This window comes from Eubalaena glacialis, chromosome 6 (assembly GCF_028564815.1).
Source record: "Eubalaena glacialis isolate mEubGla1 chromosome 6, mEubGla1.1.hap2.+ XY, whole genome shotgun sequence".
Taxonomy (NCBI): domain Eukaryota; kingdom Metazoa; phylum Chordata; class Mammalia; order Artiodactyla; family Balaenidae; genus Eubalaena; species Eubalaena glacialis.
In genome coordinates this window covers 68,357,159-68,371,873 of record NC_083721.1, presented here as the reverse complement: position 1 = coordinate 68,371,873, position 14,715 = coordinate 68,357,159, and the positions used below count along the sequence as shown (strand labels likewise).

Here is a 14,715-nt window from a genome sequence, read left to right as displayed (position 1 = left end):
AAATCCTGTTGGGATTTTTTAATTGCAGTTGCCTTGAGTTCATAGATCAAGATGGGATTAATGACGTATTTATAAATTTGAGTTTTCCAGTCGATAAACATGTTATATATGTCCATTTATTTAGGTCTTCAGGTCTTTTAAAATTCTCTCACTAATGATGTATAGTTTTGGGGAAGAGATCTTACAAGGTTTTTATTAAATTTATAGCTAGATATTGGAAAAGTTTCATGCTGTTGGGAATGGCATCTTTTTAAATTTTTAATGCTTTTCCTTCCCTTTTTATGTTTTCTAACCCTTTACTGCTGGTATAGAAAGATAATTGCCTTTATTGTTGTTCTTTTGTCTAGAAACCTTGCAAATATTACTTACTAATTCCAAAATTTTATCTGCAGATACTTTTAGGTATTCTATCTACACAATTATTATCTGGAAAAAAAAAGTAGTTTTATAACTGTCTTTCCAAGTCTTATTCTTTTTTTTTTTTTACTTTTGCTTGACTTACTAGCTAGGACAGTGTTGAATAGAGTTAGTGATAGTGAGTATCTTTGCCACTTTTCAGGTCTCAGAGGGAAATTTTAAACATTTTACCAATAAGTAGAACTTTCTTTTAGGTTTTTAATAGTGTCTGTGTCAGAAAAAGTAAGCTCCCTTAAATATGTGCTTGTAGGCCGCAGAGTCTCCATCACAACTACTCAGGCCTGCTGTTCTAGTGCAGATGCAGCCATAGACCCTACATAAATGAGTGAGTGTGGCTGTGTTCCAGTAGAGCTGTATTTACAGAAACAAGAGATGGGCCAGACTTGGCCTGTAGGCTGTAGTTTGCCCGTCCCTGGTCTGTTTCTTCTTTAAATGCAATCTGCCTTTTTTCTCTAGGTTGCTTTTAATACAGTATTTTTCTTTCCTTGTGGTTTCCAGCAGATTTTCTGTGATGTGCTTAAGTTTTTGGGTTTTTTTTTAACTTCATGTGCCTGTGTGTGTGTGTGTGTGTGTGTGTGTGTGTGTGTTTAACTGATCTGTTTTTGAGGGTGTTAGGACTTCTTGAATCTGCACCTTGAGATCTTTTGTTGATTTTGGAAAATTCTTAGTCATTTCTTCTTCAGTCATTGCTTCATCGAAATCTCTCCTCTCTTTCTGGAACTTCTATTATAAACTTTTAAAACTTTTCTCTTTAATTCCTCACTTTTCGTATCCTCTGTTCCATGTTTATATTTCATCATGCTTAATTCTGGATATTTTCTTCTAACTTATCTTTCAGTTGGCTGATTTGCTCTTCAATTTTCTGTTGAGCAACTATTGAGCTTTTAGGTTCTAAATGATATAGAACTTTTCCAGCACCCCACAAGGCCTTTTTATCTTCTCTCCAAGTCAATACTATCTCCCCACTGCACACATACACCAAACTATAGGGAAAGCACTGTTTAAATGCTTTAAGTTCTGTTGTTTTAATTTTTTTGGTTATAGAGTTTCTATTTGGTTCTTATGGTATTTTGTTCTCTGCCGAAATATTCAATTTTGTCTTTTATTTTCTTGATAACATGATCATTTTATAGTCTAATAGGTTTGATAATAGTCTGTAGTCAAATATGGCTCATACTTGAATCCCTGTAGTCTGTTCCTATTGCCTTTTGTTTTTCTTAGTTTTCTATAAAAATAGTTGTATTATCTCACCTCCTTACCAGGCCTCCTACTTGTTGGGCTGTGAACCCAAATATTTCAAGACCATCAAGTTCTGCTCAGCTTCTTAGCCTCTCAGCTGCCTCTTCTGGAATCTGTTGATTTCCCTGGGAGAAAGGATGGCCTCCAATGCCAGGATCACCTCCTTGGTTTCCTTTCTCTCCCAGTTCTCTAGGTTCTATAATTCTTCACTTCCCTTTTCCTGTCTGATTCATTCAAAGAGGCATTTTCTGACCACCTTTTCTGGTTATCAGTGGAAGGGTTAGTCCTAATGGCATAATCTCCTATTACCAGAAACCTATATATTTTTATGCATATGAAAACACTCTAGTGATGGGAAGGGACTGAGATTGTGGGACACAAAGCTGAGACTGCCAAGTTTTCTTATGTTGGAATAGAATCAGGGAAGTACAGTATCATGAGAATGAATTATATATTTTAGTTATATTTGCTTGTGTCACAGTAAAAGCAACTCCCATATTTCAGTGACTTATAATAAGACTATTTATTTTTAATTCATGTTATAGTTTGGCTCTGGGTTGACTCTGCCTCTGCTCTGTATTTTCTTCATTCTAAAATTCAGAATAAAGAAAAGTACCCACCTGGGATAAGCCCTTTTTTGTGACAGTGTTAGATAGCTTTTAAAACTCCTTGCATGTGCTGTATGTCAGTTTTACTCACATTTTATTGGCCAAAACAAGTCAAGGCCATTTTTTTAGAGTGAAAACCACTTTGAATCACATGGCAATGGGTGGGGGCCATGGGACTTCACAGAGAAAGGCAGCAAGTAATAGCAACAATAACATAATCCACTGCACAGAGGCATATAGTTTCAAGAAGGGGAGCAGTCAGAACTTTGAAATTCAGTCACTCTTTAAACAGTGACAACTGAGTGAGTTTAGAATGGATTCATCAGCATTTGACAAAACAATAGGTAAAAAGTCTATCTCTTTAACCAGTATTTAATATACTAGGAGTTGGATATGGCCCAGGTGACAGGGAACTAGAGAATACCTCTCAGGTTACATAGATCCCTCCAGTGAGTAGACCCTTCCCATTTTCTGAGCCCTTTTGGAACAACAGGAGTCATATTCATGGATAGATTACACCTTGGATATTAACCTAGACCCCTATTCCTACTGCCCCAGGATGTTCACTTTTAGCAGCTGTGGTTGCCTGCCAAGAAGCTCATGGCAGCAGTAGTTTCAGGGAAGTTCTAATCTAATACCTGGGGATCTAGGATCTGCATTTTCACCAGCAGCTAACGATTAGGCCCATAAAAAGCTCTGATTCATACCAGAAGGCTGCAGACTTGCTGTGGCCAAACTCTACACAGGACTGAGAGGCCACTGGTATGGGGGATGTGCTTGAAACATTCCAACCCACATCACAAAGAATGGTATTCTAATTATATCTATTTAGGATTAAGAGGAATTGTATTTTGAGGAATAGATCCTTTAAAGTGAAGTTTAGAACACTGATAATATCTTTTTAAAAAGAATTTGGAGCTTCTAGATACATTTTAAGTGTAATGTAGTTTTTGGTTCCTAACTAACTGTCGAAGATTTCTAAACTGAAGCAATCTGACCTTCTTCTGTTTAGTCTATCGTCATGTGAATGATAGCCCAGAATCTAGAGCCCTGGATCATTCTGGTTGTTATTCTTAAGATACAGCTTATAGTGGATTCCCTGGGTCACATCTCGGTTCCAGATTTCCAGTCTGGTTGCACATGTGAGCACTAATCTGTGGACGCTAAGGGCAGGTATGAAACCATGCTGGCGTGTCTGATGCTGGAGCATCTGTTATTGCTGTTTTTCATAGGCTGAGCGTCAGGCTATCAACACAAGAGTCCAAGGTTCAGCGGCTGATATTGTCAAAATAGCCACAGTTAATATTCAGAAGCAATTAGAAACCTTCTACTCAACCTTCAAATCCCATGGTCATCGGGAGAGTATGCTCCAAAATGACAGAACAGGTTTGTTCATAAATGAGGCCCTTGCTATAACATGGTGAGATTAATTACATCAGAAAAGAAAAGGGGAAATGATTTATATTTATTTCTCAGCAGTTCTCAAACATTTTGGTCTCATGATGTCTTTACACTCTTAGAAAGGATCCCAAAGAGCTTTTGTTTATGTGTGTTATATCTACTAATATTTACCATATTAGAAATTAAAACTGGGAATTTAAAAACATTTATTAACATTTACAGATAATAATAATAAACCCACCATGTGTTGACATAAGTAACATATTTTCATGAAAATAACTACATTTTTTTCAGAACAACAAAAAAATTCGTGATGAGTGGTTTTATTTTTTCTGAAAACCTCTTTAATGTCTGGCTTAAGAGATGACAGTTGGAATCTCATATATTTTTCTGCATTCAGTTTGTTGCAATATTACCTGTTCTATAATCTCTGGAAAATCCTCTGTAGAGGATGATGAATGTCCCAGTTTGTGGGAGACTGATGGTTTCCCAGGATGTGGGACTTTCATTGCTAAAACCAAGATAATTGGTCACCTTGCTGTACGCTTATGAAAGAAGGAGACTGAAAAAGGAAAATAACCTGTGGGTGTTATTGGGAAAATAAGTTGACTTTGCAGATGCTTTGAAAGAATCTCTGGGATCCTTTTCAGTCTTCAGACCACACCTTAAGAAGATGTTGATTTTCCTGTTCGTGACTTTCCATGAACACATGCACACATTCACACTCTTATATTTGTAGAAAGAGGATGTATGGTCAAACTTATTTGGGGAATAACATTGTACTGTGTGCTTTGGAGGATTTAGAAGTAAAAGTTGTCAACCTATGTTTGAATTTTAAATCTGCTAAGGGAAGGAAGATATGATACCTGACTGTGAAATATTTACCTGACTCTTCACAGCAGAATGATGCAGTGTCAAAATGAAGATATAGGTGGTATCACTCTTCAGAGTGAGTGGAAGACAATGTGGGTATGTCACTGAGGATGACTTGATTGTGTCATGTTGAGTTAAAGGCAGTAGTAGGTCAGTGGGATCAAAGGGAGCTCAGCCTGAGGAAGCAGACCACACAGGGAACAGGAGGATCATGGCATTCTGGGTCAGAAGCCAAGTAACCAAGGGAAATCAAGAGGACAAATGTATAATGATCAGAAAGCAGAAAAACTAGCGCATCCAGACAGCCAATGATGCAAGATAAGTGGGGCCCAATGGGTCAGATCAGATTTTAGCCAAACTGGCAAACAGATGCACAGCCTTTGCAGCCCTGGTATGGAAGCAACTTGCCATGCCTCATCTGCCTTTGTTCTCTTACCCTGTGAGAGCCACCTCTGAGAAAACTTGGGCTGCAGGTAGTGACAGCTAAAGGACTCTCTCTGAGGGAAGCACCAGATATTGAGGGAGACGGTATTTGTGCTGTCCTGAAGAATAAGTATAGGAAATTTGAATGGCGAAAAGGAAGGACTGCTCTGAGAAACGGGCAAACAATGGAAGGCAGTTACTCTAAAAGTATTAATGTTGAACCTTATTTTAGTGATCAGAGGGGCATAATCTGTACCACTAGGCCCACTAGTTAGGAAATAGTGACTAACTATAATACAGTGGTTTTTTTTAACCATTTTTGGATTCATGAGTTCTTTTGAGAATCTTCTGAAAAGGTATACATCATCTCCACAGAAAAATGTACAGACATAGACCCTTACATATATCTTCAAGGAATCTGTATATCCTCTGAAGTCTACATTTGGACCCTAGGTTTAGAATTACTTGTCTAGAGTGTGTGGTCCAACTGGGGAATCACCAGTTCTACCATGGTGACACTTCTGGCCAGAAAAAGACATCAAGGAGTGTCAGTCAACTCCATTTACTGATGTCTTTGTTGGACTCCTCATTTCTGGGAGGAGGTAGGTGGAGATTTGAGTTTACCTGATAGATGGGCTAGGTGGCAACCAGCAATTAGTTATTTTCTTGATAGCTCCAAATTTTGTGTGTTTTAATCTCTTAATTATAATTTCCCAAAATCTCTCTTAAAAAAAAAAAAAAATACTCCCATAGCACAGTGACATGCTGATCAGTTTTGCTCCTTTTTTCATGGGGTAGGATTGTTACCAAAGAGAAGACTGCAAGGGATGTTCTGTCCCATCAGAGGAGGCTTCTTCATCCTTCAACTCCATGATGAACTCTTATATGAAGTGGCAGAAGAGGATGTTGTTCAGGTATTTTTGTAGGGTTCATGTCCATTCTATAGAAAGCTAAGACACTGTAGGTCGGGCTAAGATGCATGAGATTTCTGGAACCCTTCCCTAGCCCCAGGATGGCTATAGAAAAGTAGAATCCTTAAGGGTAGAGAAAGAGCTAAGAGTGCTCAGCTTTAAACTCATTTTAAAAGAAATCCCTGATGCAGGGATATTTTTGTCTGCGAGAAGTTAGAGGAGAATTTGGAGTCTTGCCCTGAGGATTTCGGAGCTCTGAGCATTCTAGTGAACCTGGCAGAGCTTCTGCTTGTCAGTGCAGACTAGTGTGGGATGCCTGGCTCTTTTCCAATTTAGAGTTTTAAGCGCCATGAGGTAAAGAGCTCCAGTCTGGTTTATCGCCTCAGTGGGTGGGCTGGCAGACATTCTTTGATTGGGCAGAGTTTGTTAACCTCTTTTTTTTTTTTTTCTTTGTAGGTAGCTCAGATTGTCAAGAATGAAATGGAAAGTGCCATAAAACTCTCTGTGAAACTGAAAGTGAAAGTGAAAATAGGTGCCAGCTGGGGAGAGCTGAAGGACTTTGATGTGTGATTGTAGGGAAGCCTGGTGTAGGTACAATCACATGGAAAGAATAGAGATTACCCTTTCACCTACTTCATGAAAACAGAAACCCTCAAGTTTTGATGAACTTATAGTAATTTTATAGTGAGAGTTTCAAAACATATATGAGTTTATTTTCTGTAGTATGAAAAAACTTTTTGAGGCAAAATATCAAGTTTAATGTTTAATATCAAGTTTAATTCGCTCTCAAAGAGTATCTATGAAATTGCCTTTTATAGTTTACTGTGGCTCTAAACAGTTTCAGAACACATGCTTGAACTACATACTTAGCACTTTGGATCTTCATCTGTCTGGTTGAGCATGAAGAAAATGAAACTGCTGTCTCAGGGTCATTTTCATCCCAACCAGGATTCAGACACTGGTGATACAGACCCCTGAAGGAGCCAGAGGCAGATAAGGATTTGGTTTCACATAAACCACCAGGGTTAGGTGTTGTGTGTGATTTTCATCCAGTATCGGTGTAAGACTTCTGAAGTGGTATTTTTAAATAGCACTGGCTAGTAAATTAAGAATTCTATAAAGTGGTAAGACTTGGTATGGATGTAGTCTAGGAATGGATTTTCATGAATTGCCATTTCTTCTTCCTTTCCCTCTCCCAATTCATGCAATGAATATATTTCCAATACTTAGGTATTATAAAACAAGCTACACCTCTTCAAGAGGTATTCTGATCTTAAGATCAGATGTTTATACTGCAGTTTAATATAGCACTGCCAGAGAAGGAAAACACCCCCTCACCAGTCCCTCAGTGCCTCTTTCTCTGTGGCATGGTGAGAATACTCATGCTGAAAGATTGTACTTTATAATCCCAGTCAGAGGTGAATAACTGACTTTTTTTTGCTGTTTTAATAAAATTAATTTATGAGAAACTTTATACCAGCAGTTCAGTTTTTAAAATTGTGTTTGGTCTAAGTATCAGAAGCCTGTGTATCCATTTACTTATTCTATAGTTTGCTCAACAATGTACACATAGGAAGTGTTTATTATATTCTTAATCAATGATCAAAGAGCTCTTTTATGTTTATTCATCAGAATTTTAAAAGACAGTTGCTTTATAAACAAAGTGTAATACACTATTAGTAGTTGGATATTAGTGCACAAGATCCTCAGATATTTTGGTGCTTGGGGGAAGTGGCAGAAGACGACAGAGGTAAGAGGGAAGTTATATCATTATTTCTCGGATTTTTTCCATATTCACCGGTACAACGTTTCTCAGAAAAGTTGCAGTGCTGTTAGTATTCTGGTGGCCTTGAGAATCCAGCACAAGAGAAACCTCAACCTATTTACATGAGTGTTCTCCAAATATGAGCGCAGACATATAGATCGCTTCCACCTCATCTTCTGCAGCCATGGCTCTGCATGTGTGGTTACATGCATTTTCTCATCCTTTTTGACCTATCAGCTGGGCTTAAAACAGGCACTCCTTGCTTTGCATGATTCAGTTATGAAAAAATTCCAGTTACCATGGTTTACTTAAATAACACTAGTGTCCATACAACACAATTCAAATTTCAGTCAACATGGTATATTAACTTAATAATCGCATAAAGTTCAAACTTCAATGGTAGCTCTTCAGTCTACAAATCACTATGTTAGTAACAGATGCCCTTTGTTGTAGGCAGAATAATGCACCTGCCCTCCCCAAATGTTCACATCCTAATCCCCAAAACCTGTGAACATTTTCGTCACATGGCAAAAGGAACATTGCTGATGTGATTAAGTTAGAGATCATGAAATGGGGAGATTATCTGGGTGGTTCCAATATGAACACAAGGGTCCTTATGAGAGGCAGGCAGATGGTCAGAGTCGGAGGAGGAAATGTGACGATGGCAAGAGTGAGATTGAGGTTTGAAGATGCTGCACTGCTGACTTTAAAGATGGAAGAAGGAGCCATGAGCCAAGGAATACAGACAGCCTCTAAAAACTGGAAAAGGCAATGGAATGTACAGCCTCCACAAGGGACACAGCCCTGGCAGCACCTTGATTTTAGCCCAATAAGATCATATTGGACTTCTGACCTTCAGAACTGTAAGACAATAATTTGTGTTTTTGTTTGTTTTTCAGTTTTATTGAGATATAATTGACATACAGCACTGTATAAGTTTGTGTACAACATAATGACATACATTGTGAAATGATTTCTACTATAAGTTTAGTTAGCATCCATCATCTCATTAGATACAAAAACGTTTTTTTTCCTTGTGATGAGAACTTTTAGGATCTACTCTCTTAGCAACTTTCAAATATACCGTCCAGTAGTGTTAACTATAGTCTTTGTGCTGTGCATTACATCCCTATTTTCTATATATAAAATCATGTGATCTGCAAATAGAGACAATTTTGCTTCTTCCTTTCCAATTTAGAAGCTGTTTATTTCTTTTTCTTGGCTGATTTCTAGTATAGGACTTCCAGTACTATTTTTTTTTTATAAATTTATTTATTTATTTATCTATTTATTTTTGGCTGTTGCATCTTTGTTGCTGTGCGCAGGCTTTCTCTAGTTGCGGTGAACGGGGGCTACTCTTCATTGTGCTGTGTGGGCTTCTCATTGCGGTGGCTTCTCTTACTACGGAGCACAGGCTCTAGGTGTGTGGGCTTCAGTAGTTGTGGCATGCAGGCTCAGTAGTTGTGGGGCATGGGCTTAGTTGCTCCGTGGCATGTGGGATCTTCCTGGACCAGGGCTTTGACCCGTGTCCCCTGCATTGGCAGGTGGATTCTTAACCACTGTGCCACCAGGGAAGCCCCCTTCCAGTACTGGTTTTTTGTTTGTTTGTTTGTTTTTTTAATTAATTAATTTATTTTTGACTGTGTTGGGTCTTCGTTTCTGTGCGAGGGCTTTCTCTAGTTGCAGCAAGCGGGGGCCACTCTTCATCGCGGTGCACGGGCCTCTCACTATCGTGGCCTCTCTTGTTGCGGAGCACAGGCTCCAGACGCGCCGGCTCAGTAATTGTGGCTCATGGGCCTAGTTGCTCTGCGGCATGTGGGATCTTCCCAGACCAGGGCTCGAACCCGTGTCCCCTGCATTGGCAGGCAGATTCTCAACCACTGTGCCACCAGGGAAGCCCCTCCAGTACTGTTTTTAACAGGAGTGGTTGAGAGTTGGCACACTTGTCTTATTCCAAATCTTAGAGGAAAAGCTTTTAACCTTTCGCCATTGAGCATGATGTTAGATTTGGGCTTGTCATATATGGCCTTTATTCTGTTGAGGTACATTCCTTCTATACCTAATTTATTAAGAGTTTTTATTATGAATAGATGTTGAATATTGTCAAATGCTTTTTCTGCATCTATTGAGATGATTGTATGATTTTTATCCTTCATTCTGTTAACTTGGTGTATCACACTTATTGATTTGCATATGTTGAAACATCCTTGCATCCCAGGTATAAATTTCAGTTGATAATGGAGTATAATCCCTTTAATGTGCTGTTGAATTCAGTCTGCTAGTATTTTGTTGAGGATATTTGCATCTGGGTATATCAGTGATATTGGCTTGTAATTTTCTTCTCTTGTAGTGTCCTTTTCTGGCTTTGGTATCAGGGTAATGCTGACCTCATAAAATGAGTTTGGAAGTGTTCCCTTCTCTTTGATTTTTTTCGAAGACTTTGAGAGGGATTGGCATTAATTTTTCCCTAAATGTTTGGTAAAATTCACCAGTGAAGTCATCTGGTTCTGGGCTTTTGTTTGTTGGGAGGTTTTTTTTTATTACTGAATCAGTATCCTTACTAGTAATTTCTCTGTCCAAATTTTCTAATTTTCATGATTCAGTCTTGGTAGGTTTTATGTTTCTAGTAGTTTTTCCATTTCTTTAGATTGCCCAGTTTGTTGGAATATAGTCGTTCATAGTAGCCTCTTATGATCCTTTGTGTTTCTGTGGTATCATTTGTAATGTCTCCTCTTTCATTTATAATTTTGTTGATTTGGGTCCTCTTTTTTCCTTGGTTAGTGTAACTGAAGATTTGTCAGTTTTGTTTATCTTTTTAAGGAACCAATTCTTAGTTTTGTTAATCTTTTCTATTGTTCCTGTTTTCTATTTCATTTATTTCTGCTCTAGTCTTTATTATTTACTTTCTTCTGCTAAATTTGGGCTTAGTTTGCGCTTCCTTTTCTAGTTTCTTGAGCTGTAGAGTTAGGTTGATTATTTGAGATCTTGGGGTTTTTTTCTTTAATTAAAAAATACTTTATTGCTAAAAAATGCTGACCATCATCTGAGCCTTCAGCGAACTGTAATCTTTTTGCAATGGTAATATCAAAGATCATTGATCACAGATCACCATAACAAATATAATCATAATGAAAAAGTTGGAAATATTGGGAGAATTACCAAAATGTGACACAGAGACACAAAATGAGTAAATGCTATTGGATAAATGGTGTCGATAGACTTGCTTGACACAGGGTTGCCACAAACCTTTAATTTGTAAAATACACAATATTTGTGAGTTTGTCTTGTTTCTTAATGTAGGCATTTTTTTGCTGTGAACTTCTCTCTTAGAACTGCTTTTACTGCATCTCATACATCTTGATAAATTGTGTTTCCTTTTTCATTTTTCTCAAGCTTCTCTTTTATTTCCCCTTTAATTTCTTCTTTGATCCATTGGTTGTTCAGGAAAGTATTGTTTAATTTCCTTGTAATTGTGAGTTTTCCAGTTTTTCTCCTGTTGCTGATTTCTAGTTTCTATACCATTGTGGTCATAGAAGGTATTTGGTATAATTTCAGTCTTGTTGAATTTGCTAAGACTTGTTTTGTGGCCCAACCTATGGTCTATCCTAGAAAATGTTCCATTTGTGCTTGAGAAGTGTGTATATTTTGCTGTTGTTGGATAGAAAGTCCTGTATATGGCTGTTAGAGCCATTTGATCAATAGTATTGTTCAAATTCGCTCTTTCTTTAATGATTCTCTTTTTGGATGAGAATCCATTGTTGAGAGTGGGGTATTAATGTCCCCAACTATATTTGTATTACTGTTTATTTCTCCATTCAGTTCTGTTAGTTTCTGCTAACATATATAGGTGCTCCAATACTGGATGCATAAATATTTACAATTGTTATATCCTCTTGATGAACTGACCTCTTTATCATTATATAATAATCATTTTTTTGTCATTTTTACGTTAAAGTCTATTTTGTCTGATATAAGTGTAGATACCCCCTGCTTTTTTTGGGGGGGGGTAGCATTTATCATTTGCTTGACGTATCTTTTTTCATCCCTTTACTGTTAGTCTATGTGTGTCTTTAAGGCTAAAGTGAGGGTCATGTCGTGCTCTTTTTTTTTTTAATCCATTCATGTTTTGATTGGATAATTTAATCCATCAAAGTAATTATTGCACCCAGATGCTTTCTGGTTGGGCAGGACTGGGAGCTATACTGAACAGTGAGTGGAGCTATGATTCTGCTCCCTTGCCTGGATGGGGAGGGTGGAGGGTGAGGGGAGGCAGACCAGGGTCCAGGGTGGGTAGGGGTTTTTGTTTGAGGTCCCAAGTCAGGCAGACCTGCACCTTGCTGAGTTCCCTGGTCAGACTGCAGCACTGTCTTGGCTATGCTGATGAGCAAAGCCACTAGTTGGGACTACTACCTGGGCGTTGTAAGTAGGACCTGGGTCTGCAAGATCTGAGTGCTGGTTGTTGCAGGCCTCTCACCCCTTCTTCATCACAATCTGATTCTCAGAGGTCAAGCCCTGCAGATTCCCTTGTTATCCTCATAAGGCAAGACCCCAGTGGGACTCCCAAGAAGGGACCCAAAACACTGGAAGAGCTGGATGTCCACTGGGATCTCTTTTCCCACTGGAAGAACTGTAAGTTCAGGGGAGACCCATGCTGTGCTGGCCTGGGGGAGAGGCAGTGTGGTCAGCATGTAGCAGCTCCTCTCATCCTTCTAACGTGGTCTGTCTCAGTCTCTGTGGTGCAGGGGATGCTTCAGTCTCACCCCGCATTCTAGGATTTTCTCAGTGGTGTCTTGTCCATGAATAGTTGTTAGTTGTTCTTGTGAGGAGGAGTGAAGTTGGGAATGACCTATGTCACAATCTTGGTGATGTCACCCCTAAATTTGTGTTGTTTTAAGCCAGTAAGTTTGTAGTCATTTGTTATAGCAGTAATAGGAAACTAATACACATGGTGAGTTACCAATTGCATCATTTCTTTCCAAGTCTGTCCATGACTGGTCACTGTACATCTGTCATTCACTTTACATACAGACAATAAAGCATGTAGCAGTGTTGACTCCTGGTCTCCCAGTGTTAAATCCATGTGACATTTTATAAAAATGGTTAACCAGAAGAGGAAATTGGCTAATTAAGATGCAGGTGCACCAGAGAAATGAAAAATGACAGCAGTATAAAGTGAAATTCAAATTGGATGTAGAGTTATATAAGAAATAGTTGACTGTCGAAGTATTGACACTGATGCCATTCTAGATACTCTAGATATGCAACTTGAAAAACCTAGAAGGCAAAATTATCAACATAAATGAGGGAAATGGTTGTGACAAAGAGGATGAAGATATCCTAGGGGAAGCGATTCCAGCAAAAATCTTTGTTATTTATTAACCTCCAAATTTACTGTAATTCCAATCAAAGTCTCAACAGGAATTTTTTTTTTTTTGAGATAGATAATATACTAAAATTCACCTAGAGAAAAAAACTCAATACCTATTAAGCTAAACTAAAAAAGAACAATATTAGGACATATTATAAAGATTGTAGTAATTTAATTATTTGAGAAGGACCTAGAAATAGACAAATAGATTACTTGGGCAGACTAAAAATTTAGAAAACAGACTTAGGTGTATATGGGAAATGATTTAAATGTCACTTCAAATTAGAGGTGAAAGGATAAGTCATTTAAAAATAGGGATGTAATGATATGTTTTCCATTTGTCAAAATATGAAGACTCCAGATGGATTAAAGGCTTAAATATAAAAAATAAAACTGTGAAAGTAAAGAAGATATGAGAGTTTATTATTTTATAGATGTAAAGGCCTTTAAAACAAAGTTCAAAAATCATAAAGCTAAAAGATGATAAAATTTGACTACATTAAAAGAAAAAAATCCTCAATATGAAAAAGTGATGACATCAAGATACTGAACAGCCTAATCCAGGAGAAGGGCATAGATAACCCCAGAGGGATCCATAGCCTAGATGAGACTGAGTTAGCAAGTGAGACCACAGGGCCCTGCCCCAAACAAGAGAGCAAGGCACACATTCACTAAGTGTACTTTAGCACAAATCAGTGAAAGGTGCTCAAGTGTCTCGAACAGACCCGCCACTGTTATAGAGGGAATCACAGAGGACTCAGAGTGAAGCACAAGGACTAGGACCCTTCTTCCTTTACACCGAGGTCATATAAGCCTTCCTCTAAACCCAGAAACCAATCATCTTTAGGAAGACTCAAAAATAAGGAAAAAGCAGTTATAAAAAATAACTACACTAATTTCCAGAGTTATACTAAAAATCAATAATAGATAACCTGTGTTAAAGAGTCTGACTCCATCTCTTGATGTTTGCTGACAAGTTTCAAGCCTCACCCTCTCTTTTCCCCTTCAGCCCCATGTCTGGGTGAACTGAGAAGAAAGCCTGAGTGCTCCCCTCTTTCCAGTGCAGCCTCTCTCTGCAAATGCTGGTCCCACCCCCAATCACAATAAAAACCCTGAGCCAGTCTCTTTACCTGTGCTCTCAAGCCATTTTAGACCACTTTGAGTGCTACTCTCCTCTCCCCAGAAAGCCTCTTTATGTCAATAGTAAATCTTTTTTGTGTCCTCCTAGGGTGTGTGTATGTGTCATTAGTCTTAATATCCAAACCAAATTTTGGGTAGGGTGTCTAGTCTACTTCTGTAGGATTACCACAACAGAACTATTAAGAGAACATAATAAAAAATTACGAACAGACAAGTCACAAAAGGCGGTAAGAACGTAAACATAAAAAGGTGTTCAATTTCACTAATCAGGAAAAATAAAAACAAGATGCCATTTTCACCTTTCAGATTGAGAAAAAATTAATATTGAGAATGGGCAAAGATGTAGGGCAACAGTAGTTCTCATACACTGGTGAAGAATAGTTTAATTGGCAACATCTATTTAAGAGGTTTAAACCAGCACACCCTTTGACTGAATTCCACAGTATCTTCCCTGGAGAAACACTTGCAGATATGCTAAATGCATGTACAACAATGTTCATTCACTGCAGTCTTGTTTGTAATATCGAGGGATTGGGAAATATCTAAATGTTTACTAGTAGAGTAATAGTA

General features: G+C 38.1%; 1 protein-coding gene across 1 annotated transcript in view; it reads left to right on the top strand.

Moving 5' to 3' along the window:
• The window catches only part of POLQ (DNA polymerase theta), a 107,740-nt gene extending 101,298 nt beyond the window's left edge, over positions 1 to 6,442 (top strand). Inside the window, exons 28-30 of the mRNA XM_061193154.1 lie at positions 3,497 to 3,650; positions 5,760 to 5,875; positions 6,329 to 6,442. Of these exons, the coding sequence (XP_061049137.1) occupies positions 3,497 to 3,650; positions 5,760 to 5,875; positions 6,329 to 6,442 (384 nt within the window). The remainder of the gene's footprint in view (positions 1 to 3,496; positions 3,651 to 5,759; positions 5,876 to 6,328) is intronic.
• Positions 6,443 to 14,715: the final 8,273 nt, after the last annotated feature.